The sequence below is a fragment of the Microcaecilia unicolor genome, chromosome 4, assembly GCF_901765095.1.
Source record: "Microcaecilia unicolor chromosome 4, aMicUni1.1, whole genome shotgun sequence".
Classification (NCBI taxonomy): Eukaryota; Metazoa; Chordata; class Amphibia; order Gymnophiona; family Siphonopidae; genus Microcaecilia; species Microcaecilia unicolor.
In genome coordinates this window covers 70361759-70386644 of record NC_044034.1, presented here as the reverse complement: position 1 = coordinate 70386644, position 24886 = coordinate 70361759, and the positions used below count along the sequence as shown (strand labels likewise).

General features: G+C 46.0%; 1 protein-coding gene across 1 annotated transcript in view; it reads left to right on the top strand.

Annotated features, from left to right (window-relative positions):
* Positions 1-24886, top strand: part of ATP8A2 (ATPase phospholipid transporting 8A2) — a 1572980-nt gene that overhangs the window by 96347 nt on the left and 1451747 nt on the right. Inside the window, exons 6-7 of the mRNA XM_030202396.1 lie at positions 2684-2757; positions 10687-10756. Of these exons, the coding sequence (XP_030058256.1) occupies positions 2684-2757; positions 10687-10756 (144 nt within the window). The remainder of the gene's footprint in view (positions 1-2683; positions 2758-10686; positions 10757-24886) is intronic.

Here is a 24886-nt window from a genome sequence, read left to right as displayed (position 1 = left end):
AGATCCTGAATTCCAAACGTTGTGCTGGCAAATTGTATTATCTGATATCCTGGAAACATTATGGACCGGAGGTCAATTCCTGGGAACCAGATGCCAATGTAAATGCCCCTGATTTGCTCCGGGACTTCCATTCTCAGTACCCCGTTAAGCCATCCCGGGCCGGAGAAAGGCCCGTGAAAGGGGGGTACTGTCACGTACCTGGAACATCAGACGTGGAGGCAGGGGGGTTCCCTAACATACACTTCTCTCTTCAGCTCCGGTTGTATCCGTCCATATTTTTGACACGCCTAAGCTGGGGCGTGCCTATACTTTGGATGCGCCTACGCTTGGGCATGCCTCACCTTGAACGCGCCTACTCTGACGTCAGACACCTTCATTTTAAAACTAGGAGTTTCCCTCCTCTCTTTGCTTGAGCTACTTCTTCCTGGTATCTGGTGCGTTCCTGTTGCGATTACTCCTGTTTTACCTGGTTTTGACTCTCTGCCTAGACTTGACCTTGCTGAATTGCTGCCTGCCCCGACTCTGTGCTTAGACCTGACCATGCTGGATTGCTGCCTGCCCTGACTCTGTGCTTAGACCTGACCTTTGCTGGATTGCTGCCTGCCCTGACTCTGTGCCTGGACTTGACTTAGCTGGATTGCTGCCTACCCTGACTCTGTGACTGGACCTGGCTTCACTGGATTGCTGCCTACCTTGACTCTGTGCCTGGACCTGACCTCTGCTGATTTGTTGTCTGTCTCTGTCATCTCCTGAGTCCTGCTCTTGTCCCTAGTCCTGCTGGCCATCTGAACCTAGGGGCTAAACCGCTGGGGAACGGTGGTCACCGTGGCTGAAGCGTGGGGATTTCTTACTGCTGATCTTTGGATCGGCACAAGGGCTCACTCCATTCCTGGACATTGTGAAAGCTGGCTAGCAGACTGCATCTCTTTTACTTAAGCCCATTACTCTGGCGAGTCATGTCATTAATCTATCAACATATTCACATCTCACTTTTATTTAGAGCAAGACTCCTGATGCAACAGCCAGTATGATCAATCAGTCCTTCATAATTTATTCAGGGCCTAGATCCACGCCCATTTATTCTTTCTGTTCCACTTTAAAAAAAAAAAAAGAAGTATTTTGGCCTTGGTCTGTTGCAGGCTTTGATTTCCCCTTTATTATTTCAAACAGCCTGGTAGCTAGGGATTCCCATGTGTGAGATTATTGTGTCCGGCTTTTCCTTGGAGAAAAAGGGGGCATACATATGGGTGAAGTATGGGCGGGGCACCCACTTATGCAAGTAACTTAAAAGAAAACGTAATCACTTACCTGTAGCAGGTGTTCTTTGAGGACAGCAGGACACATATTTTCACATACTCGCCCACCTCCCCTAGGAGTTGAATTCTGTTATTTTCTATATTAGATTGTCTGGTCTTGTGCAGTGGTTGTAGGTGGGAAGGTGTGCGCACATGCATGGTGCAGTCTTCCAAAAGCTTCTCGAAGAGTTGCTGGGCATTCTCTGCACTGGACTCCGTCCGTTGATGTCACCCATATGTGAGAATAATTGTCCTGCTGTCCTTGGACAGCACCTGCTACAGGTGAGTAATTATGTTTTCTGTTACTTGCATAACTGGAAGCCCCACCCATACTCCGCCCATGTGTATGCCCCCTTACATTTACACAAATATGCCACTTATGTTTATCCTTATAGAATAGCGTTAGGTGCACTGCTGGATGGCACTTTCACAGTGAAGTGTCTACTTACATTCATATGTGCTAGTATTCTATACATTAATGTGCTCAAGAGGTACATAAATGTGAGTGTTCAGTTACAGAATTGCCCTTTATATATATATCTTCAGAACAAATAGCAAATAGTATCAACTTTCCCAATGTGATTCAGCTTATTGAAAGCTTGAGCAACGTGATTCAGGAAGTTCAAGCTGGCCTTGTGAATTTAAGTCCCTCTAGACTTGAAACTGCGCAAACTTTCTATACCATGTAGCTCAAGATTTTAGTGAGCTGAATCACAGTGGCAAAGAAGGAAGTGTATTTTCTACGGCAGCACAGAAAAAAAAAATAGGAGCAAGAAATCCCAGGCACCAGGGTACAATTTGTAGGCACCATGGCGACCTGGCACCTGGGATTTGTTAAGTCTTTGCTCAAAGTGTTCATTTTTTTCCATTAAGTGGGCATAAATTTAATCAAAGATTTGTGAACTCTGGTTACATGATACACCTTGCTTAAAATAGGTCTGAAGTTTGAAATAACAGTACTGTGGCTAATATATTTGATTATAAACTACTATGATGTTTTTATGAAGAGACGTAAATTAAGATTTGTAGTAAACATAAACATAATCCTCAAAAGACTTCAGTAGTTACCCTAACAAATCTTTGAATTTCAGAATTTCTCCCCACTGAGTCACTTTTTGGTAATTAAAACAAACAAAAAGAGCAACCTGCCCCCCCCCCCCCCCCCCACCAAGCTTTCATTGCTGAATATTTTTCTAAACAAACTGATGCATGTAGCTAACATTAGCTATCCTCAGGGGTAGTTTGGAGGGCACTTATCCTCTGTAACACAGTGCTTTACTAAACTGTATAAAAGGAATGGGTATTAACAAGTAATGTTCAGTAGACATAGACAAACTGTTCATTTTTTCTTCTTCCATTCTGCTGCATTCCTGCCACTGATTCAATAGGTGGCAGTAGGAGACATTGTGAAGGTCAGCAATGGGCAGCATCTTCCAGCAGACATGATCATTTTATCTTCCAGGTTAGATATATTGAGTGTGTGTTGAATGAAGGATTTGCTGAACTGAGGGTTTATCTTCTTTTAGTAATGGCAATATAATAATCATTGCTGTCTAAGGAATAAAATAACTTAACATTCTTTTCACGTCAGATAGGTTTAATCAAACAGCATTTCCTTATGAGTGATCACAGAGCAAGACAACCATAAAATGACAAATCTCTTTCGATATTTATTTTTTAAAGCATTTTTCTCACAGAAATAGGTATTTTGTGTAAAAATGCAAATCTTAAACTTTCAGCTTTTAAATTGTAATTTAGTTGTAATACACAGTTCAAATTTCCAAATCAGGATATAACATTTTTGCGAGTAACCTTTTTGCTTTTTATTTGTGTTTTAAAATCTGATAGTGATTGTTATGTTGCTACTTATTTGCATCATAACTTTGCAGTGACTTTCGTGGGTAGCTCTTAGGTAAAATAAAATGAGTGGTAGATTACTGATTTGAGGCAGTGGCGTAGCCAGAAGTCAATTTTTGGGTTGGCCAACAGGTTGGATGGGTGGGCACTAGACAGTGGTGTGCTGGTAAATGTTTAACAACAGGCTCTCTCCCCGGTCCACCTCTGCGCCCCCCCCCCCCCCTCCCCGTCCACCTATGCACCTCCCCTCAAAATTGCAGAGCTGGCTATAACCGGGGAGAGAGCCTGGGGGGGGGGGGGGGGAGGCAATGCATTACTCTCTCCAGGAAAAAAAAAACCATTAAATGATCCCAGGTTCCAATCTAATTCATGTTTAATGTGGGATAAAATGCCATAAATAAGTAAATAAATAAATATAAACTTTTAATGTTGAGCACCTGATTCTCAAAGTGGACATGTTCCAATCATTATAATGAAAATAACATTATTTTTTTCTTCCTTTGCTGTCTGGTAACTTTGTTTTTCTGATCATACTGGCCCAGTATCTGATTCTGCTGCTATCTGTCCTCTTTACTCCGTTTCCAGGGCTTCCTTTCCATTTATTTCTTTACTTTCCGCCTTTCTTCTTCATTTCTTGCTCTGGGTCCTCCGCAGACTTGACTGTCCAGTGGATCCAGCTTCTGCCTATTTTCTTCATCCATGTGCAATTTTCTCCTCTCTTCCTTTCCCCTCATCTCATCTCCTTCTTCACTCTTCCCTCCCCTCCATCCATGTCCAGCATTTCTTCTCTCTCCCTTCCCTCTCCTCCATCCATATCCAGCATCCTCCTGTCTCCTGCCCTTCCCTCCATCCACCCATGTCCAGCAACCTTCCTCTCTCCTCTTCCCTCCCCTCCATCCACCCATGTCCAGCAACTCTCCTCTCCCCTCCATCCATCCATACCCAGCAATTCTCTTCTCTCCCCTGCCCCTATCCATCCATCCCCAGCAATTCTGTTCTTGCCCCAGCCCCCTCCATCCATCCATCCCCAGAAATTCTCCTCTCTCCCCTGCCCCCCCACCTCCATCCATCCATCCCCAGCAATTCTCCTCTCTCCCCTGCCCCCCACCTCCATCCATCCACCCCCAGCAATTCTCCTCTCTCCCCTGCCCCCCACCTCCATCCATCCATCATCCCTAGCAATTCTCCTCTCTCCCCTGACCCCACCTCCATCCATCCATCCATCCCCAGAAATTCTCCTCTCTCCCTTGCCCCCCACCTCCATCCATCCATCCATCATCCCCAGCAATTCTCCTCGCTCCCCTGCCCCCCCACCTCCTTCCATCCATCCCCAGCAATTCTCCTATCTCCCCTGCCCCCCACCTCCATCCATCCATCCATCACCAGCAATTCTCCTCACTCCCCTGCCCCCCACCTCCATCCATCCATCATCCCCAGCAATTCTCCTCTCTCCCCTGACCCCCACCTCCATCCATCCATCCCGTGACTCTCCTCTCTCCCCTCCCACTCCCATCCATGTGTCCAGCGATTCTCCTTCACCCCCATGCATCTTTCCCTCCCATTCCACCTGCCCGCCCTCTCTCTGCAGAGGAGACGCTTCCGGGTTAGAAGCAGGAGGCAGCGTGTTTGAATCGCTACCGCTGCTGTTGAGAGTGAGACAGAGGGAGGAGGTAGATCGTGGCGGCGGTAGGCAGCGTCTGGGAAGCGCTGCCGTCAGAGAGGAGGCAGATGCAGGATCAGCGCTGCCTGCTCCCTCCGCTCCACTGCTGGGTGGGCCTGAACCCAAACTGGGTGGGCCTAGGCCCATCCAGGCCCACCCGTGGCTATGCCCCTGATTTGAGGTGCCCCATTCTTGTAAAGGGATTGGGATATTTCAATTTTTTAAACCACGTTTAAAGAAACTAACATGATAGCCCACCAAAACCATTATTTTGATGAAAACCGATTAAGTGGATAGATGGGAAAATTGTGTTAAAGTAACACATATTTTAAGATGTAAGCTTTTGGGACTACTGAGGTCTCTTTCCAGAAATGTACGTAGGGAGAGCTTAAACATGGGAGAGGAGTATTTTGTGATTTTATTGAAATATATGAAAGTAAGTAGTTTTGAAACTTATTTTTTCCCTCTTGAGCTTCATTTTCAAATTCACTTTCAAACATTTTAATTCATTTAAATAGATTTTATTGTTAAACAGATATTCCTTGTTCAGAGGAATATAGCCAAAATGGTATGAAATTTGTGCCAAAAAACGTATGAGACCTGATGATCTGACTATCCAGCTTATTTTCGAAAGAGAAAGACGCCCATATTTCGACCCAAATCGGGAGATGGGCGCCTTTCTCTCATGGGCGCCCAAATCGGTATAATCGAAAGCCGATTTTGGGCGCCTCCAACTGCAGTCTGTCGCTGGAATGGACAAAGTTGACGGGGGCATGTTGGAGGCATGGTGAAGGCGGGACTGGGGTGTGTTTATCGGCCGAGGAGAGATGGGCGCACTCAGCCGATAATGGAAAAAAGAAGGGCGCCAGAAGCGAGAATTTGGGTCACTTTTTTTGGACCCTTTTTTTTCACGAACAAGTCCCCAAAAAGTGCCCCAACTGCCCACATGACCACCAGAAGGAATCGAGGATGACCTCCCCTGACTCCCCCAGTGGTCACTAACCCCCTCCCACCAAAAAAAAAAGAACTTTAAAAACTTTTTTTTCCAGCCTGTATGCCAACCTCAAATGTCATACCCAGCTCCATCATAGCAGTATGCAGATCCCTGAGGCAGTTGTTAGTGGGTGCAGTGGACTTCAGGCAGGTGGACCCAGGCCCATCCCCCCCTACCTGCTACACTTGTGCTGCTAAATGGGAGCGCTCCAAACCGCTCCCAAAACCCACTGTACCCACATCTAGATGCCACCCTCACCCGTAAGTGCTATGGTAATGGTGTAGAGTTGTGGGCAGTGGGTTTTGGGGGGGATTTGGGGGGCTCAGCACCCAAGGTAAGGGAGCTATGGACTTGGAAGGTATTTTTTTTAATTGTTACAAGTGCCCCCTAGGGTGCCTGGTTGGTGTCCTGGCATGTGAGGGGGACCAGTGCACTATGAATCCTGGCCCCTCCCACAACCAAATGCCTTGGATTTGTTCGTTTTTGAGCTGGGCGCCTTCGGTTTCCATTATCGCTGAAAACCGATACCGCCCAGCTCAAATCTGCCCAAATCCGATGCATTTGCCCGGCACAAACCGTATTATCAAAACAAAAGATGGACACCCATCTTTTTCGAAAATACGGTCTGGCCCGCTCCTTCGCGGACCCGTCCTCGGAGATAAACGCCCATGGAGATGGGCGTTCACGTTCGATTATGCCCCTCTATGTATACTCCAGAGAGAAAAGGAGGGGTATTAGAGTCTGGAATGCTCTTTTGGTGGCGATGGTAGAGACAAAAACAATGATGGAATTAAAAAATTTAGAAAGAGAATGGAATCAAACCAAAGCTTTGCAGTGCTTAGACAGCAACTTCAGTAGTTGGGAAGTAAGGCCAATGCGGGCAGACTTCTATGCTTTGTATCCTGAATATGGCAACACATATCTGAATGGGCTGGAGTGGGCTTCGATGGCAACTCCAGTAGTTGAGAAGTAAGGCTCTAGTTTGTATCCCAAAAATGGCAAAGACGAATCAGGATCAAGTATGCATATTTTATATCACATTCCTAACATATGTTGTTAGTGTGGATGATATGTATCGCAGTTGGGGAGAGAAAGATGACTTAAGGTTAAAATTAGCGAATGAAATGTTGATAGTTAAGTACATTGTTGGATTGTTGGTTTAATCCAGGGGTGTAGGCAGCAGTCCATCTGGGGGAGGATGCATTTCCTCTCTGAGCTCCATCCCCCCATGTGGGTCCAGTGTCTCTCTCTGCTCTTCCCCCCCCCATGCGGGTCCAGCATCTATCACTGCTGCTGCTTGCTCGTGTACCCCTCCACCCATGCAGGTCTGGTGTCTCTCTGTTCCTGCCCACCCCTGGCAGTTCTCCAGTCCTGGTGTGTGACTGGCAGAGGCCAGGACCGTGCCTAGGGTCTCTGGTGCCCCCCTGCAGACTATCAGTTGGGGCCCCCTCCCCCCCGTGTGGCACAAGATGCAAAGGAAATAGGAGTTGAAAGATGGAGTGCATCTTTGTGGGATTGCCTATTTATTACCTTTAAAATTGACTAACACAGCAGCCACAGTATGTTACCCCCTGAAAGTGAAACTTGAAAGGGATATTGCACTTTTTGACAGCTTTAAGAAAAATACACTTATGTGCTTCTAAAATGGCAATATTAATCCCTTTGATTTTGTAAACTTTTATTGTTATAAAATGGATGCCCCCACCACATGTAACCAGCTCAAACATCCATTTCTCAATGTATTTCAGAACAGACTCTACATCAGCAGATCCTGTTCTAAAATACTAGTGGAACTTTAAATATCTCAACCTAGACATCTCAACTCCAGTTTACATGTCCTTTCTAAAATCCACTTTAATATACAGCAGTTACAGGTACAGTTTATTAAATTTGCTATACCGCTAGGCTTTCTACCACAGAAAGATCACAGCGGTGTACAATAATAAAAAACAATAAAACACAACATATAAAAGGAACTACAATGTTCACATAGGAAAGAAACAAACAGAACAAAGCAATCATACAGATAGCAACAGTAAACAACAGTCTCACTGTTACCCAGGGCTTGACCTCCATCAACCCTCAGGGAGAGACACACCAAAAGCAAGAGTAAAATAATGTGCCTTCAATATCTATTTAAATTGTTTCAGTGATTTTTCCTTATTTATTTGGATTTTGCTCACACCTTTTCAGTTGTAGCTCAAGGTGAGTTACATCCAGGTTCACTGGGTATTTCCCTGTCCCAGGAGGGCTGACAGTCTAGTTGGTACCTGAGGCAATGGAGGGTTAAGTGACTTGCCCAACATCACAAGGAGCAGCAGTTGGATTTGAACTGGCTACCTCTGGCTGTCAAGCTTAATGCTCTAACCACTAGGCTACTCCTCCATATCAAAGGAAGTGTGTTCCAGAGTGCCAAATAAAGATAGGCACTCTTCCTAGTAGCCACAAGCCCCAGGATTCTATATATTGTGCAGAGATGTCCATGTGGCTACATCATGTCAGCTCATTACCTATGTTTACATAGTTACATACTGTACACATATTTCAGAGAAGTGCTCTTTAGTTTTTTGAGATCTCAAAATGTAATTTCCAAAAGAATCCAGTTTAAGCATAAGTCTCAGCTGCTAGCTATGTATGGAAGCATGAGTGCTTGTAGAATATATATTTTAGAACCAGCTTCTGTTCTCTTTCACCATTCTGTGTGCATGCACTTTTTTTTTACCATGTTTTTATTCAACATTTAAATCAGTAATAATTTGTACACTAAAGAAAAGTGAACTATATGGACTCCGACATGTTACTTTGCAGGGGGGGTACAGAAAAATGCCAGAGAAGCATTGCACATAGGAGTCCATTATACAAAAGGATACACTGGGTCAAATACCCCAATCACCAAGTTAAAGACTACGCATGACGCCGGAGTCCGAATTTGGCCGGGGGGGGGGGTGGAGGGGGTGGCACAAAAAGCAGCTCCTTATACTAAACTAGTTCCACAAAACGTAACACTGTAGAAAGCAAAACCTCCAGTTTAACTGACTTCCTTTCCAAGTGCGATACCAAAGACTTGTGAAAGTTAATCTAAAATCTGCTAAAGAACCATGAAACAGCAAACACCAAGCCTCTCACCACTTTGGGCAGCTCTTTATAGAAGCGTGCGACACTATCCACCGCTCCCTCCATGCTGCTTCAGCTAACAACAGTCTCCCTGACTGCCTTTCGCAGTCAGTCCTGCCCCTAGACAAAAGCCGCCTTCTCATTGGCAGCTGTCCGATGGCTTCTAATTCACCGCTAAAGACTCAAAGCAGATGGGAGATTCCAAGGAAGTTTGATTGAGAACAGGGGGTGGCATGACATCAAAACGTTGAAGCCACTTAGGTTAGTCTATGTTTCCCCTTCCCGTGCAGCCGTCGTTCTGCATACACTCAAACCAAACCTAGTTGCGGCTGCATCTACGTTTTCGTTCTTTTTGTTGGTAGCAGGTGCCCTTGAAGGCAGGCGCCCCCCTGCGGTGCTTACCCCACTTACTGGGTTGGCACGGCCCTGGCAGAGGCAGTGAAACAGACTGCCTGTGGGGTCTAACCTCTGTCGCGTCCCCCTCCTATAATATAACCTCCTTTGGGCGGACATGACGAGAAAAGCCCGGATAGGACTGGCTGCAGGCAGTCTGCTTCACTGCCTCTGCCAGTCTCATGCCATGACTGGAGGATGGACTGCTGGAGGGATGGGGGCAGAGAGAGACACCAGATATGCATGGTGGGGGGGGGGGGGGAACAGAAGAAGCAGAGATTGATGCAGCACCTGTACGGTGGGGTAAGGGGAGGAGCTGCTATTTTGGAGGGGGCCTGAGCCCAAAGTGGGGGGAGGGCCCAGGCCCTCAAGGTGGCTACATCACTGGTTTAATCACGTGATTCCCGCACGTGAGCCTTCTCAGGAATAGCCCCCACACTCTAGGAGTGACACGGGCTGCTCATACTGCAGCAGGACATGTTTTTCCACTTCTACCCTATCTGAGCTAACATTTTATCTTCTCTCTGACCTCATGTGCAACCTTATTTAAATTAGTCACCTTATTTTCAACTCCTCTTACTCTTTTACCTATCTATATTCTCCTTCTTTGTTTATACCCTACGCTGTCTATTAAAATGCTCTATTATGTACTGTGTTGACATTGTGTGTACTATGGCACATTTTGTTTTATTTGAATATTTTTACTGCTGTAATTGTCTATTGCTTATATTTGATTTATTCTTACTGTACACTGCTTTGAGTGAATTCTTAAAAAGGCGGTAAATAAATCCTATTAAATAAATAAAATTGAGACTATGCTGCAGTGAAAATACAAAATCATTCTTCAAAGATTGCATCATATATAACCGCCTTTCTGTGGTTGGCATTGTGGGGAATTAACAATTGCCCCGTTTGTGATGCTAGTGTTTAATCATAAAGGAGTGTAATCTACATAGAGTGGTGGGTGTGGCTCTGGCCACCTTGACGAGCAGACTAGATGGACTGTGCAAGATTTTATCTGCTGTCATTTACATTGTCACTGTTACTATATTCAAATACTAAGATATGGTCTTCATTCACTTTGAAGTCATTTTCTGTATTTTTTGCCTTTATGCAATTTTTTTCTCTTTATTTTCTTCAGGCTGGATCAATATTTGTATTAACCTCACTTATATTTTCAGGCTACATGATGATATACAGTTGGACTGGATTTTTCAAAGCAAAATATAACAAGATTTACTTAAGAACCAGTCCTTGAGAGTATATAATATATTGGAATGGTGATAGTGAGTAGTTAAGCTAGTTGAAATCTGATTTCTAAACCTTCAAAATGTAAACTTTTAATAACTGATATTTTTGTTGTGTATTTCTAGTGAGCCACAGGCATTGTGTTATATTGAAACATCTAATCTTGATGGGGAAACAAATCTTAAAATAAGACAGGTAAAGTTTTATGTGTTACATACTTATAAAATAGTTAAAGCTGCAAAGTATCGATTGTATATCCCATAGAACTAGATGTACTAAAGGGGTTTTCCCCATTTTCAGGCCAATTAAAAAAAATCCTGACGGCCTAATTTATTTGGTCAAAGTTGGGCCAGCTAAGTCAGTTTGATTTTCAGCCAGATTTAGGGGTCTTTTTACTGAGGTGCACTAATGGATTTAGCATGTTAAAGACGCCCATTATATTCCTATTGGCGTCTTATCATTTAGCACACCTTAGTAAAAGGACCCCTTACAGGGGCATTTTTGAAAGAGAAGGGTGCCCATCTTCCGACACAAATCGGGAGATGGGCGTCCTCTCAGGGTCACCCAAATCGGCATAATTGAAAGCTGACCTTGGGCGTTCTCAACTGGGCGTGTCGGAGGTGTAGCGAAGGTGGGGCTGAGGCGTGCTTAACACATGGGCGTCCTCGGCCGATAATGGAAAAAAGAAGGGCGTCCCTGACTAGCATTTGGTCGACTTTACTTCGTCCATTTTTTTCACGACCAAGCCTCAAAAAGGTGCTCAAACTGACCAGATGACCACCGGAGGGAATCGGGGATGACCTCCCCTTACTCCCCCAGTGGTCACTAACCCCCTCCCACCCTAAAAAAAAACTTAATTTTTTTTTTTGCCAGCCTCAAATGTCATACCCAGCTCCCTGATAGCAGTATGCAGGTCCCTGGAGCAGTTTTAGTGGGTGCAGTGCACTTCAGGCAGGTGGACCCAGGCCCATCCCCCCTACCTGTTACACTTGTACTGGTAAATGTGAGCCCTTCAAAACCCACCACTGTACCCACATGCAGGTGCCCCCCTTCACCCTTTAGGGCTATGGTAGTGGTGTACAGTTGTGTGGAGTGGGTTTGGGGGGGGTTGGGGGGCTCAGCACCCAAGGTAAGGGAGCTATGCACCTGGGAGCAATTTCTGAAGTCCACTGCAGTGCCCCCTAGGGTGACCGGTTGGTGCCTTGGCATGTCAGGGGGACCAGTGCACTACGAATGCTGGCTCCTCCCACAACCAAATGCCTTGGAGTTGGTCATTTTTTATATGGGCGTCCTTGGTTTCCATTATCGCCGAAAACCGGGGACGACCATCTCTAAGGTCGACCTAAATGTTGAGATTTGGGCATCCCCGACCATATTATCGAAACGAAAGATGGACGCCCATCTTGTTTCGATAATAGTGGTTTCCCCGCCCCTTTCCCGGGACGTCCTTAGAGATGGGCGCCCTTAGAGATGGTCGTCCCCATTCGATTGTGCCCCTCTACATGGACTAGATTTTTGGCTGAAAAGCTTTCTAAATTTAAGTTGCTTAAATTGGGTGTTCAGTTTTTGAACACCTAAATATAGACAGCTATTATAGCACCCATTGGCTAATTGCTCTATCCTAGCTTGAGTTCAAAAAGACGTACAGGCTGAAAGCCATTTGAAATTGAATCCTAGATCTGATTTCTATGTCTGTAAAGAGGGCAGGAGCAGATTGAGTGAAGTAAGTTAGGTACGAAAGGGATAATTCTATGAGGAACCACCTGGATTTAAGCAGCAGGAACCTTACTAGCAAGATATAGTTTTCGAGTACACATTGTTTTATAAGTACATGCCAATAATTAATGGTGCATTGTTCACATGTGGGGAGTTTGGGCAGAGCATGGGCAGGCGCATATTTACAAACATAGATTATAAAATAATATAATCTATGCATGTTCCTTCACAATCTAGGTGCCCTCATTACACCAGTTGTATGGCTAGTGTAAGTACTCGTGCCTAAAATATAGGTGTGTATTTGACATGTTACAATTGTATTCTATAAAGAAAAGTAGGCGTATACGTTTCTTTAAAGAATAGGTTTCAAATAGGTGCATTGTTTGTGTCTAAAAAAGATGCCCTTGTGGAGGACAATTCTATGAAAGTGCACTTATAGTTAGGTGTGTGGCATCTATTCTGTAAAGGAAAGTAAGTGCCTATTTTCCTTTATAGAATACTAGCATAACAGGTTAGATATGTGCATATAATTTATGTGCAAGTACTTGTGCCAGTCATAGAGCTAGTATAAATGCTCGCACCTAAAATGTCCTGCCCCTGCTCTACCCAAACTCCACCCATATGTATTCCCAACTTCAAAGTACTCACCATAGCATGTAGGCACCTTTTCCTAGAATAGGACGTAGCCAGAATTTTAGCATTTACATTATTATTATTATTATTAGCATTTGTGTAGCGCTATCAGACGCACGCAGCGCTGAATCCATATTGTAAATGAGCCCGCTGTGCCAGTATGTGGGGGAAGGCAGCCTCCTCCCCCCGAATAGCCAGAACCCCACAAAATGTCAGCAGTTGAGACTTTAAAATATTTTTTTATTTTCCAAGTTCATGACAAACACTTCAGTTAATGTGTGCTCAGTCTTTTAGGACACGGCTCCCCCTACTTAGCCAGTTATCAAGCCCAACAGCCTTATAACATCAGGGCATTTAGGACCGTCCTGGTTTTGAGAGGCTCCTCCTGGCCCTCATGCCTTAAGACCTTCTCTCCCAGGCCCCAGGCACACCCAATCAAGTGGCACACATTAGGCATTTGGCTTCCCCTCTCAAGCAGCAAACATTAAGCATCTGGCTTCCCCTTCCTAAAGAAGCCTTTCCAATGTCCACAGTCTCTCCAAACTAATCAGGTTTAAGCTTGGGGAACCCGGTTGGGTAATTCTTCCAGCCACCTCCCAACAGTCAAGGTTTCCCCAAAGCAAACAGTTCTCACCCGCTTCTCTATTCAAGCAGGGTTTAAATCAAAATAACTTCCAACCAAGGTAGATGTTCAAACCTTCAGTTACTGCACTCCTCAGGGCTCTCAGGCTCCCATTTCATTCCGGTTTCTTCTCCCTGCTCAGCCTGATTAATCCCCCTCTTCCATCCAATCCTCATCCTGCTTCTCACCACACCCCCCTCTATTACAGGTGGGCTGCATGATATACTGGGCTCCTTCATTCTCCCTCCCTCTTGTGGTCAGAGTAGGTATATGGCCAGCTTGCCTATCCCCTGTTGGGACTAGAAATGCATTCTGGGAGATGTAGTTTAGGGTTTTGCTGCTTCATTTTATACATCTGGGATGTAGCCTTATCACAATATGTATCAGAATTCAGGCCTTTTATGCGCATACCCAGCATCTAAATGATGCTAGGTGCCCAGAGGTAGGGTTTTGCTGCTTCATTTTATACATCTGGGATGTAGCCTTATCACAATATGTATCAGAATTCAGGCCTTTTATGCGCATACCCAGCATCTAAATGATGCTAGGTGCCCAGAGGTACCCAGCATCATTTAGATGCTGGGTACCTCTGGGCACCTATTTATAGACACCCATTTATAAAATTACTCCCCCAAAATTTTATAACAGGGTGCCTATAAATAGGTGCCCAGAGGGCATGTGATATGAGTTTATTCTATAAAGAAGCATAGGCGCCTATTTTCTTGTATTGAACACTAGCATAATAGTAAAAATATGCACGTATAAGTTAGGCATGAGCACTTACACCAGCCATAGAGCTAGGGTAAATGTGTGTTCCTAAGTTCTGGTAATATGCGGATAACTTACAGTATTTACAGAATAGCGCTTGTGTGGAATTTTGGCACTCATATATGCAAAAAGTGCCAAAATGCTGCTTGAAGTGTTATTCTGTAAATATGCACATATATAGCACAAATTTTACAGGTAGGTGTAAAAATAGGCAGAGTCTGAGCAGAAGATAGGTAGGACCCACACTTGCATAAGTTGGAAAATACTGGAAGTTACATATATATCACTGGAATTTAGACTCTGTGGCTGGCATAAGTGCCCACGCATAACTTATAGGCATGTATTTTTCTGTGCTATGAGCTGTTATATGCAAATGTTTTCACTGTATCTCTTCGAAGGAAACAGTAAAATTATATTTTAATTGGACTGGTTGAGTGAGTGTGAAAGGGTTTGAGAGAAAGAGAGTGTGTGTGAGAATTTTTGGGCAAGAAGAACCTGGTTTATTAATATAAGGTTTAGAAATTTTGTTATTGGTATTAATAAAGATTCTATAATAAGAATATATGTAGTTACTTCTATAAGGATTTATAGACCCTAGTAACTAGATTGAAATAGAGGGTTCTCATTTTTTGATCCGGTTTAATGAATATGGATGAGAGAGTGTCATGCAGATCTATCTTCAATGTATGCAAATCCATTTCATGCATATTCATTAGGTATATCCTGAAAACCTGGCCTTTGAGGCCTGAATTCCTGAAATCCTGCATCTCTGGCCTAGGCAGATTACATCTAAAAACATCATAAAACAAAACACAAAAAAGGGGTTGGTTGGAGTTGTACTGGTCTAGTTACTGAAAGGATACAAATGTTGTTTCTATTTGGGTAATGTACATCTTCCTTTGTTTTTTTTTTCATGCTCTATGATGGGGGGGGGGGGCTATTGTACATATTTTCTGAATAAATATTTATTGAAACAAAAACAAAACATAACATTTGAACACAACGACATCCTTCATGTACTCCAGTAACTTTCCAATATTACTGTCATCCTGTATTATTTACTTGACTTGTTCAGTGGCTTCAAAATCCTGTGAAAAAGACATGTTTTCAATTATTTCTTACCAATAAAGCATGAAAAAATTCTTTAGAGGTCTTTAAATATGTCAGAACATACCAACCTCTACCACAAAGAAATTCTACCACAGACCTCAGCGGTGCCTCTTGCTGTATCAACTGCTCAGTACCAGTAAAACTTACACATCCACTTCCTAATCGTTCCTGTGGTGAAAATTTAATCTCTTTGCAATCATAAAAATATTTTAAAACTTTTGATACTTATAATTAGAATTAGATCTTTAAATCTTCACTTTAAATCAATACCCTGGTTCACAAAATTATTCACGGCAAAGCCCGATCTATATGGCAGACCTCATAGACTTACCAACCAGAAACACAAACAGGTCAGCACACACATTCCTAAATCTCCTCTACCCAAGCTGCAAAGGACTAAAATACAAATCAACATATGCATCCAGCTTCTCCTATATAAGCACACAAATATGGAATGCACTACCAAACATCACGAAAACAATGCATGACCTAACAACCTTCCGGAAATCATTAAAGACCAATCTGTTCAAGAAGGCCTACCACAACGATCCAACCTAAACACCCGAACCCTGCAACACAACGAAACTTGTACCAGAACAGGACACTTAATTCTTCCCCCTCAACTACTAAGACACTCTCTGACTCATTTTCGAAAGAATAGGGCATCCAAAAAGTGACACAAAAGGCACATGGGCGTCCCCGTGAAAGAAGATCGCCCAAATGCAATAATCAAAACCGGGCCGTAAGGGCGTCCTCAACGCGAGGACGCCCATCTATGGTCGTCCCCACAGGGGGCGTGTTATGGGCGGTGTTACGTGATGTGCGCCTCCAGCGTATAACGGCTTGCGAAATGGTTTTGCATGGGTCGGAACATGAGCGTTCTTAATTAGAACTGAAATAAAAGCGACCTGAGTAAGGGGGACATCGTCTTTAGACCAATTAGCAATTTTGTGCAGTTGGAGAGTGGCGAGAGCGTTGTTGGGAGAGAAAGCTGAATCGTTGTTTGCAGAGAAAGCTGACAGTTTGTTGAGTACCTGTTACCTTTGTCTGTGTGCTGTAGTGGGAACGCTTTCACCCTCACCTGCCTCATTTGTGTTTTACCTTTTCAGCTTCCCTACCCCTTCTAGCCCCCAAACCCAGACACCACTACTCCTTCCTCTATCTCCCCCATCCCCTCCCCCTATCCCTCTCCAGTCACTGTCCCCAAATTCATATTTCATTCCCTTACCTGTTTGTAGTCTGTTTGTCTCTTTGTCCTGTGTACTGCTGCAGCGTGTTTGTGAAGACTGCTTGGAGAGTGAGTGGCTAGAGCGTGTGGAAGGAGAGTTTGTACTGTGTCAGAGAGTGCTTGCAGTGTGGCTCTGCTATGTGTGACCGCATTGTTTGTCGGTGGTGGGAGAGTGAGTGTCAGCTTCTGTTTGTTGCTGCTGTGTTTCACCAAGTTGGTAGGGAGAGGTGAGCACTGGTGGCACTGCATTGCACCTCTAATGTGGGGAAATAGAGACACAAAATGCACAGGTGGTTTACATATTGGAGGAAGAGGGGAGGCACCGCAGGAGGTACGCACGCCCCAGAGTTTTCAGGCCCTGTAGCAGTTTCCTAGACCTTACTGACCTGCAGTGTCTCACTAGGTACCGCTTTGATAGGGCTGCCATTCAGCACCTTTGTGACCAGCTCCAACCCGTCCTGCAGCCCAGGACCCGTAGGAACAACCCCATCCCTGTGCACCTAAAGATCACAGCTTCTCTCTCTTTTCTGGCCACTGGGAGTTTCCAAGCTGTTCTAGCTGTGAACACGGGTCTCAGCCAGCCTTCCATTTCTAACTGCCTCACCCAGTTCCTTGATGCCCTCCTTACCCACACCTCTGAGTACATCACCTTTTCCCCCCCAGGCCCTATAGAACAACATGGCTGACTTCTACGCCGTAGTTCACTTCCCCTCGGTCATAGGCGCCATTGACTGCACACATGTCTCACTCAGACACCCCCCCCCCCCCCCGGGCACGAGAGGCCACTTGTAGGAACAGGAAAGCATTCCACTCCATGAATATGCAAGTTGTGTGTGATGCCCAGGGGGAGATTCTACACGTGTGTGCCCGATACCCAGGTTCCACCCATGACGCCTATATATTGCAGCACTCAGGAATCTTCCGCAGGTTTGACCGAGGGGAGATCACCGGCGGATGGCTCATAGGTAAGTGCAGCATGGATTTGCCCAAACTATACCTCCTCCAACAGGCAGCCCTCAGCACTGCCTCCCTCCAGTTCACTCCACAACCCACTATTTCCCCCCCCCCCTCCACAAGGTACCCGCTCCAAACAATACACACTCATCTTTCTCATCCTGCTTCTCTCCAAAGGTGACCGAGGCTACCCACAGCGGAGTTGGCTCATGACCCCCATAGTGCACCCACAAACAGGGTCAGAGGAGAGTTGGAATATATTGCACTAAATGAAAAATTGGATATAATAGGCATTACTGAGACCTGGTGGAAGGAGGATAACCAGTGGGACACTGTCATACCGGGGTACAAAGTATATCGTAGTGATAGGGTGGACCGGACTGGTGGAGTGGTAGCATTGTATATTAACGAGAGCCTTGACTCAGATAGATTACAAATTCAGCAGGACACAAATCACACCTTTGAATCATTGTGAGTTGAAATTCCATGTATAAAAGGGAAAAAAACGGTGATAGGAGTGTACTACTGTCCGCCTCGCCAGGATGAGCAGGTAGATGCAGAAATGATAAAAGAAATCAGAGACGCGAACAAAATGGGCAATGTGATATTAATGGGTGACTTCAATTATCCAAATATAGACAGGGTAAATGTAACATCGGGACACGCTAGAGAGGTCCAATTCCTTGATGAAATCAAGGACGGCTTTATGGAGCAGCTGGTGCAGGAGCCAACGAGAGAAGGAAAAATTCTAGACTTGGTCCTTAGTGGAGCGCATGATCTGGTGAGGGACGTTATGGTACTGGGGCCGCTTGATAACAGTGATCATAATATGATCAGTTTTGATATCGACCTTGAAGTAACTGTACACAGAAAGTCAAATATGTTAGCGTTTAACTTTAAAAAAGGAGACTATGATAAAATGAGAAGAACGGTAAAAAAAAAAACTTAGGGGGGCAACTGAGAGAGTAAAAACTGTACAACAGGCGTGGACGCTGTTCAAAAATACCATTCTGGAGGCCCAGGCCATACATATTCCGCAAATTAGAAAAGAAAGATGGAAGTCCAAAAGACAGCCGGCTTGGTTGAAAAGTGAGGTGAAGGAAGCTAGTAGGGCTAAAAGAAATGCCTTCAGAAAATGGAAGAAGGAACAGTCTGAAAATAACAAGAAGCAGCATAAGGAGTGTCAAAGCAAATACAAGGCGCAGATAAAGAAGGCCAAGAGGGATTACGAAAAAAAGATAGCATTAGAGGCAAAAAAACATAGTAATTTTTTTTTTTCGGTATATTAAAAGCAGGAAGCCGGCAAAAGAATTGGTTGGGCCACTGGATGACCGAGGGGTAAAAGAGGTGATCAAGGAAGACAATGACATAGCGGAGAGACTGAATGAATTTTTTGCTTCGGTCTTCACCGAGGAAGATTTGGGTGGGATACCGGTGTCGGAAATGGTATTTCAAGCGGACAAGTCAGAGAAACTTACTTCACGGTAAACCTGGAGGACGTAATGGGGCAGTTCAGCAAACTGAAGAGTAGCAAATCTCCTGGACCGGATGGTATTCGTCCTAGAGTACTGATAGAACTGAAAAATGAGCTTTTGGAGCTAATGCTAGTGATAAGCAACTTATCCCTAAAATCAAGCGTGGTACCGGAACATTGGAGGGTGGCCAATGTATCGCCGATTTTTAAAAAAGGTTCCAGGGGAGATCTGGGAAATTATAAACCGGTGAGTCTGACGTCAGTGCCGGGGAAAATGGTAGAGGCTATTATTAAAAACAAAATTACAGAGCACATCCGAGGACATGGATTACTGAGACCAAGTCAGCACGGCTTTTGTGTGGGGAAATCTTGCCTGACCAATTTACTTCAATTCTTTGAAGGAGTAAACAAACATGTGGACAAAGGGGAGCCGGTTGATATTGTGTATCTGGATTTTCAAAAGGCGTTTGACAAGGTACCTCATGAAAGGCTACAGAGGAAATTGGAGGGTCATGGGATAGGAGGAAATGTCCTATTGTGGATTAAAAACTGGTTGAACGATAGGAAACAGAGAGTGGGGTTAAATGGGCAGTATTCACAATGGAGAAGGGTAGTTAGTGGGGTTCCTCAGGGGTCTGTGCTAGGACCGCTGCTTTTTAATATATTTATAAATGATTTAGAGATGGGAGTAACTAGCGAGGTAATTAAATTTGCTGATGACACAAAGTTATTCAAAGTCGTTAAATCGCGACAGGATTGTGAAAAATTACAAGAGGACCTTACAAGACTGGGAGACTGGGCGGCTAAATGGCAGATGACGTTTAATGTGAGCAAGTGCAAGGTGATGCATGTGGGAAAAAAGAACCCGAATTATAGCTATGTCATGCAAGGTTCCACGTTAGGAGTTAGGGACCAAGAAAGGGATCTGGGTGTCGTCGTCGTCGATAATACACTGAAACCTTCTGCTCAATGTGCTGCTGCGGCTAGGAAAGCGAATAGAATGTTGGGTATTATTAGGAAAGGTATGGAAAACAGGTGTGAGGATGTTATAATGCCACTAGTAAAAAAGGCCCGTTTCCGAAACCAATGAAACGGGCGCTAGCATGTGGTTTTTTTTGTGTGTGTGTGTATGTGTGTGTGTGTGAGGGTGCGGTGTGTGTGCAGGTTGTTGATGTGTGTCTTTTTTTGTTTTGTTTTGTTTTTTGCTTGGGGGTTGGGGGATGTGCTGTGCTGTGCTGGCAAAGGGGGTTGGATTGGTGTGTGGCTTTGAGGGTGTGTTTCTGTTGTATTGTGTGTGTGTGGTTTTGTCTGTCAAGGAGGTTTGTGGAGGGGGGTCTTTCTGTTGGTGAAATGTAAATGTGGTTGTAGGGGGTGTCAGCCTTTGTTGAGTGTTGTTTTTTTTTCCATGTTTTTTTTTTTGTGTTGTGCTGAGGCAGCAGTGTTGTTTTAGATGGGCGGAAGGTTAAGGAGCACATTCTTTGTCGGTATTTTTTGGCCGTTTCAGGGCTGCTGTAGGGGAATGCTGGAAGAGAAATGTGCTGTTGGAAGCAGCGCCATCTTTTTCCATTGGGCTGGGGTTCTGGGCATCCTGGAGGTGGGTGACGGCTTGCCTGAGGACGGGGATGGTTGTTTTAAGTTGGCGGAAGGGAGAAGAGCACGGTCTCGGGCCGTCGGGGGGTGATCCGGTATGTTTGGTCCATTTCAGGCCGGCTGCAGGGGAATGCTGGAACATTTATGCGCTGCAGGAATCAGCGCCGTCTTTTTCCGGGTGCTCGGGGAATCCCCGAGGTGGGAGACAGCTTGCCTGAGGCTGGGGATGGTTGGGCACGTCCTTGGCCGCTTCGGCAAAAGGGGAAGAGGAAGGGGGTGGGGAGTTACCTGCAGCCGCCTGAGAAACCATGTATTCTTTGTTTGTTTTGTATTATTAGTTTGCATTTCTGTTGAAGAAAGAGTGGATGCCTTTCTAATGAAGGAGGTGGTGCGTCGGTGTGCGGTTGTTTTGTTAGTTTGGCAGCCAGTCTCCAGCGATTCCTAGGCAGGGAAGGAGTAGGGAAACACGCTCCGCGTGTTTCCCTACTCCTCCCCCTTCCTTGGTTGCTGTTTGCTGCTGGCTGGGTCGCGGGTAATCCTTCCAGCTGGGCTGCAGCTTGTCCTTGTCCCAGATGGTGACGGGCACGTTGTTTTCCGGCTCCTCTGACTCCATGTCAAGCGATCCCAAATATAGTCTTTGCTATAGGCCCTCTGGCACTCTTCAGTACTGGCATTAGGCATTTAAAATTCTCCCCCCACCCCTCTCCCCTGGTCTATTTTTGCACATACCCACAGCAGGAATATTCTTCTCTCGTTCCAGCGTTGGTTCTGTGCTCTCCGTACTGCACAGATAATGAGCCATTCTGCTGGGGAATGCTCCTCCCTTATTGTCACGTAGTTTCCTCTGATTGGTCCGTCTTACGTTGCCTAGTGTTGCCTGGGAACGGTGTTGTGATGGTCCTTTGTGTTTCAGAATGTTGAGGGTGTTTTTTCTGATTGGTCCGTCATGCGAGGGCGGGGCAGAGAGACATGGTCAGTGTTCTGGCTTCACCACCATGAATCCATGAACCCTTCAGTGAGTGACTGAGTGACTTCAGAACGTTGTCTTCAGAATGTTGAGGGTGAGTTTTATTATAGTAGATTATATCGCTCCATACTGCGACCGCACCTTGAGTATTGTGTTCAATTCTGGTTGCCGCATCTCAGGAAACATATAGCAGAATTGGAAAAGGTGCAGCGAAGGGCGACGAAAATGATAGCGGGGATGGGACGACTTCCTTATGAAGAAAGACTAAGGAGGCTAGGGCTTTCAGCTTGGAGAAGAGACGGCTGAGGGGAGACATGATAGAGGTATATAAAATAATGAGTGGTGTGGAACAGGTGGATGTGAAGCGTCTGTTCACGCTTTCCAAAAATACTAGGACTAGGGGGCATGCGATGAAACTACAGTGTAGTAAATTTAAAAGAGGAGTGTGGTAGCCGTGTTAGTCCACTCTTAAGGTTATCAATAGAAATCAAACAAAATAAAACATGGAAAAGAAAATAAGATGATACCTTCTTTATTGGACATAACTTAATACATTTCTTGATTAGCTTTTGAAGGTTGCCCTTCTTCGTCAGATCGGAAATAAGCAAATGTGCTAGCTGACAGTGTATATAAGTGAAAACATTCAAGCATTACTATGACAGTCTGACAGGGTGGGAGGATGGGGGTGGGTAGGAGGTATGCATGGGGACATCAAAGCATATCATTGATATTCTAACAGGATGGGTGTGGATAGGTGAGGGGTGGGGTGGACAGGATGCTGGGCTCGATGGACCCTTGGTCTTTTCCCAGTGTGGCATTACTTATGTACAGCAGTAGACATCGGACCACCCGTGGCATAATCGAGCGCACCTTTGGACAACTGAAGAACAGGTTCCGATGTCTGGACCGTTCTGGAGGGGAGCTCCTGTACAGCCCCCAAAAGGTGGCAAAGATATTCCTGGCCTGCTGCATTCTACATAATTTGGCAATTCTCAGAGGACAGGCCCTCCCAGAAGAGCCACAGCCACCACTGCAGCAGGCCCCAGATGAACAGGATGAGGAGTCCCCTCCACCTCCCGCCCACAGAGCAGAGCAGAGTGCACACCAGCTGGGGGTCAGAGCCAGGCAAAGACTGATCGAGACAAGTTTTCTGTGAGAGTAAGTTGACATTTATTTATATCACACACAGTGTTTACACACCAACACCACCACCTCCCCCCTCCCACCACCATCATCCGCTCTGTGCATATTTCCCTCCCTCCAACCCTCACCCCCCCAGCATGTGCCATCACTTTCCCCGCCCCCTCCCCTGGCCCCTGGCCCCTGTCCCCTCCTACCCCTCCCACCGTGTTCGTTTGCAGTTGGTGCTGCAGGGGAACTCTGTTGAGAGTCCTCTGATGAGCTCCCACTCTCCTCCTCTGTATCCACAAGGCAGCCTGCTGCCTCGGCTGCTCTGTGGAAGTCCGGCCACCTTGCCCTCTGTAGCTTGCCCTGCAACCTGGGCACAGGACCCAGAAGGGGAGCTGGTGTGGTGGCTGCTGGACCAGTGGCTGGGAAAGCTGAGGATCTCAAGCTCCACTTCTTAGCAGGTGGTTGCTGTGCAGTGGTGGAAGTCAACGCCAGCTGTTGTTGCTGCATCAGGGCTGTATTAGGTGCTCTCAGGTCACAGTGTAGGCCCTCGATGCTGTGCTCCAGCCATTGGAGCTGCTGTATCACATCACGTTGGGCCTGTACTGCTTCCCGTTGCACCTGGAGCGCTTCCCGTTGGGCCTGTACCCAGTGGTGTGCTGGAGCGGGCTCTCATAGGCTTGCTAGAGCCGTTTGTTAAGTTTTTAAGAATTTTGGGAGCCAGTTTTTAAAGTAGGCCTCTCATGGCTACTTTAACAACTGGCTCCCAAATTGTGGACTTGGGCCCCCTCCTGAATTTTCTTTTACTTTGCTGGTGGAGATGCCAAGTAAATAGACTGCTGCTGCTACTTGTTTTCAGCTCTGAGCAGCAGGCTGGGATTTCTCATGTATGCGCAAGAAGTCCCAGAATGCTGCTCAGAGCCAGAAACAAGCAGTGGGAATGGTGGCAGTCCATTTATAGGCCGCTGGAGCCCAGCATCCCTGCTAGGAAAGGTATGCATAGCGTGCTTGCATGAGGAGGGAGAGAATGTCTCCCCAGTCCACACATGCCCCCCCTCCCCCAATTGCAGGGCTAGTTAAACCCAGAGACAGAGAGAGCCTGTTGTTAAAAATTTATCAGCACACCCCTTCCTGTACCGCTTCCTGTTGGGCCTGTACCACTTCCTGTTGGGCCTGGAGTGCTTCCCGGTGCAGCTCCAATTTCTGGCACTGGTAGTCTTCCATGTTTACATTCTGGGCCAGCAATTGTGTGGCGAGGCGCAGTAGCTGCCTCCTGTGGCTGGATGGCCTCTGCTGAGTAGGTGCCCCCCCTTCTGCATCATCTGCTTCTTCTTAAGTGCCACCATCAGCAAAGGCTTTTGGTGGTGGAGGGAAAGCCTCTGCTGTGGGTGGTGGAGGGACAGCCTGTGTTGTGGGTGGAGGAGGGAGAGCCGGCGCTGCTGCTGGGTCTTGTGGTTCCACCCCATGGCCCTGTGTGCTTTCTTGTGCAGGCCCACTGGTTTGGTGCTCTGTGTGCTGGGGCTGGTGGCCACTAGGGCCAGCTTCTTCCTCCGACTGGCTGTCATCACCTGCATAGCAAAAGGGGAGGAAGTGTGTTGGTCAAAATAACCCGCTTTTGTTTTTCAGCATTCATATACATAGCCCCACAGGCAAAGACCCAGCAAAGAGATGGTGAGGAATGGGATTGGCAGGCAAGCCACAGATGTCATTGTACATGGTACAGAGCTGGAGACAAAGAGCTCAGTGTACTACAGAGACTGATGTGCAAGAGAGCCACATATGCAGGTGGGTAGACATAGAACTGTGGAAGGAGTGCAGAGGACACAGTGCAGGGGCGTAGCCAGATGGCCACTTTTGGGTGGGCCTGAGCCTAAGGTGGGTGGGCATGGAATTCACCCCCCCCTTCTGTTTGCTCCTCTCTCCACCCCTCCCTGCCCACAAACCCCAAATATTAAATACTTGAACTGGCGGGGATCCCCAAACCCTGCCAGCTGAAGATTTGCTCCTCCTCCTCATGCAGCCAGCACTCTTCCAAACGGCAGCCAGCAGCACTTGCTTCAAATTGATGCTGCTGCCGGAAGGCCGTGCATGTTCAGTGCTTTTGCATGTGCGAAAACTGAGCATGTGCAGAAGGG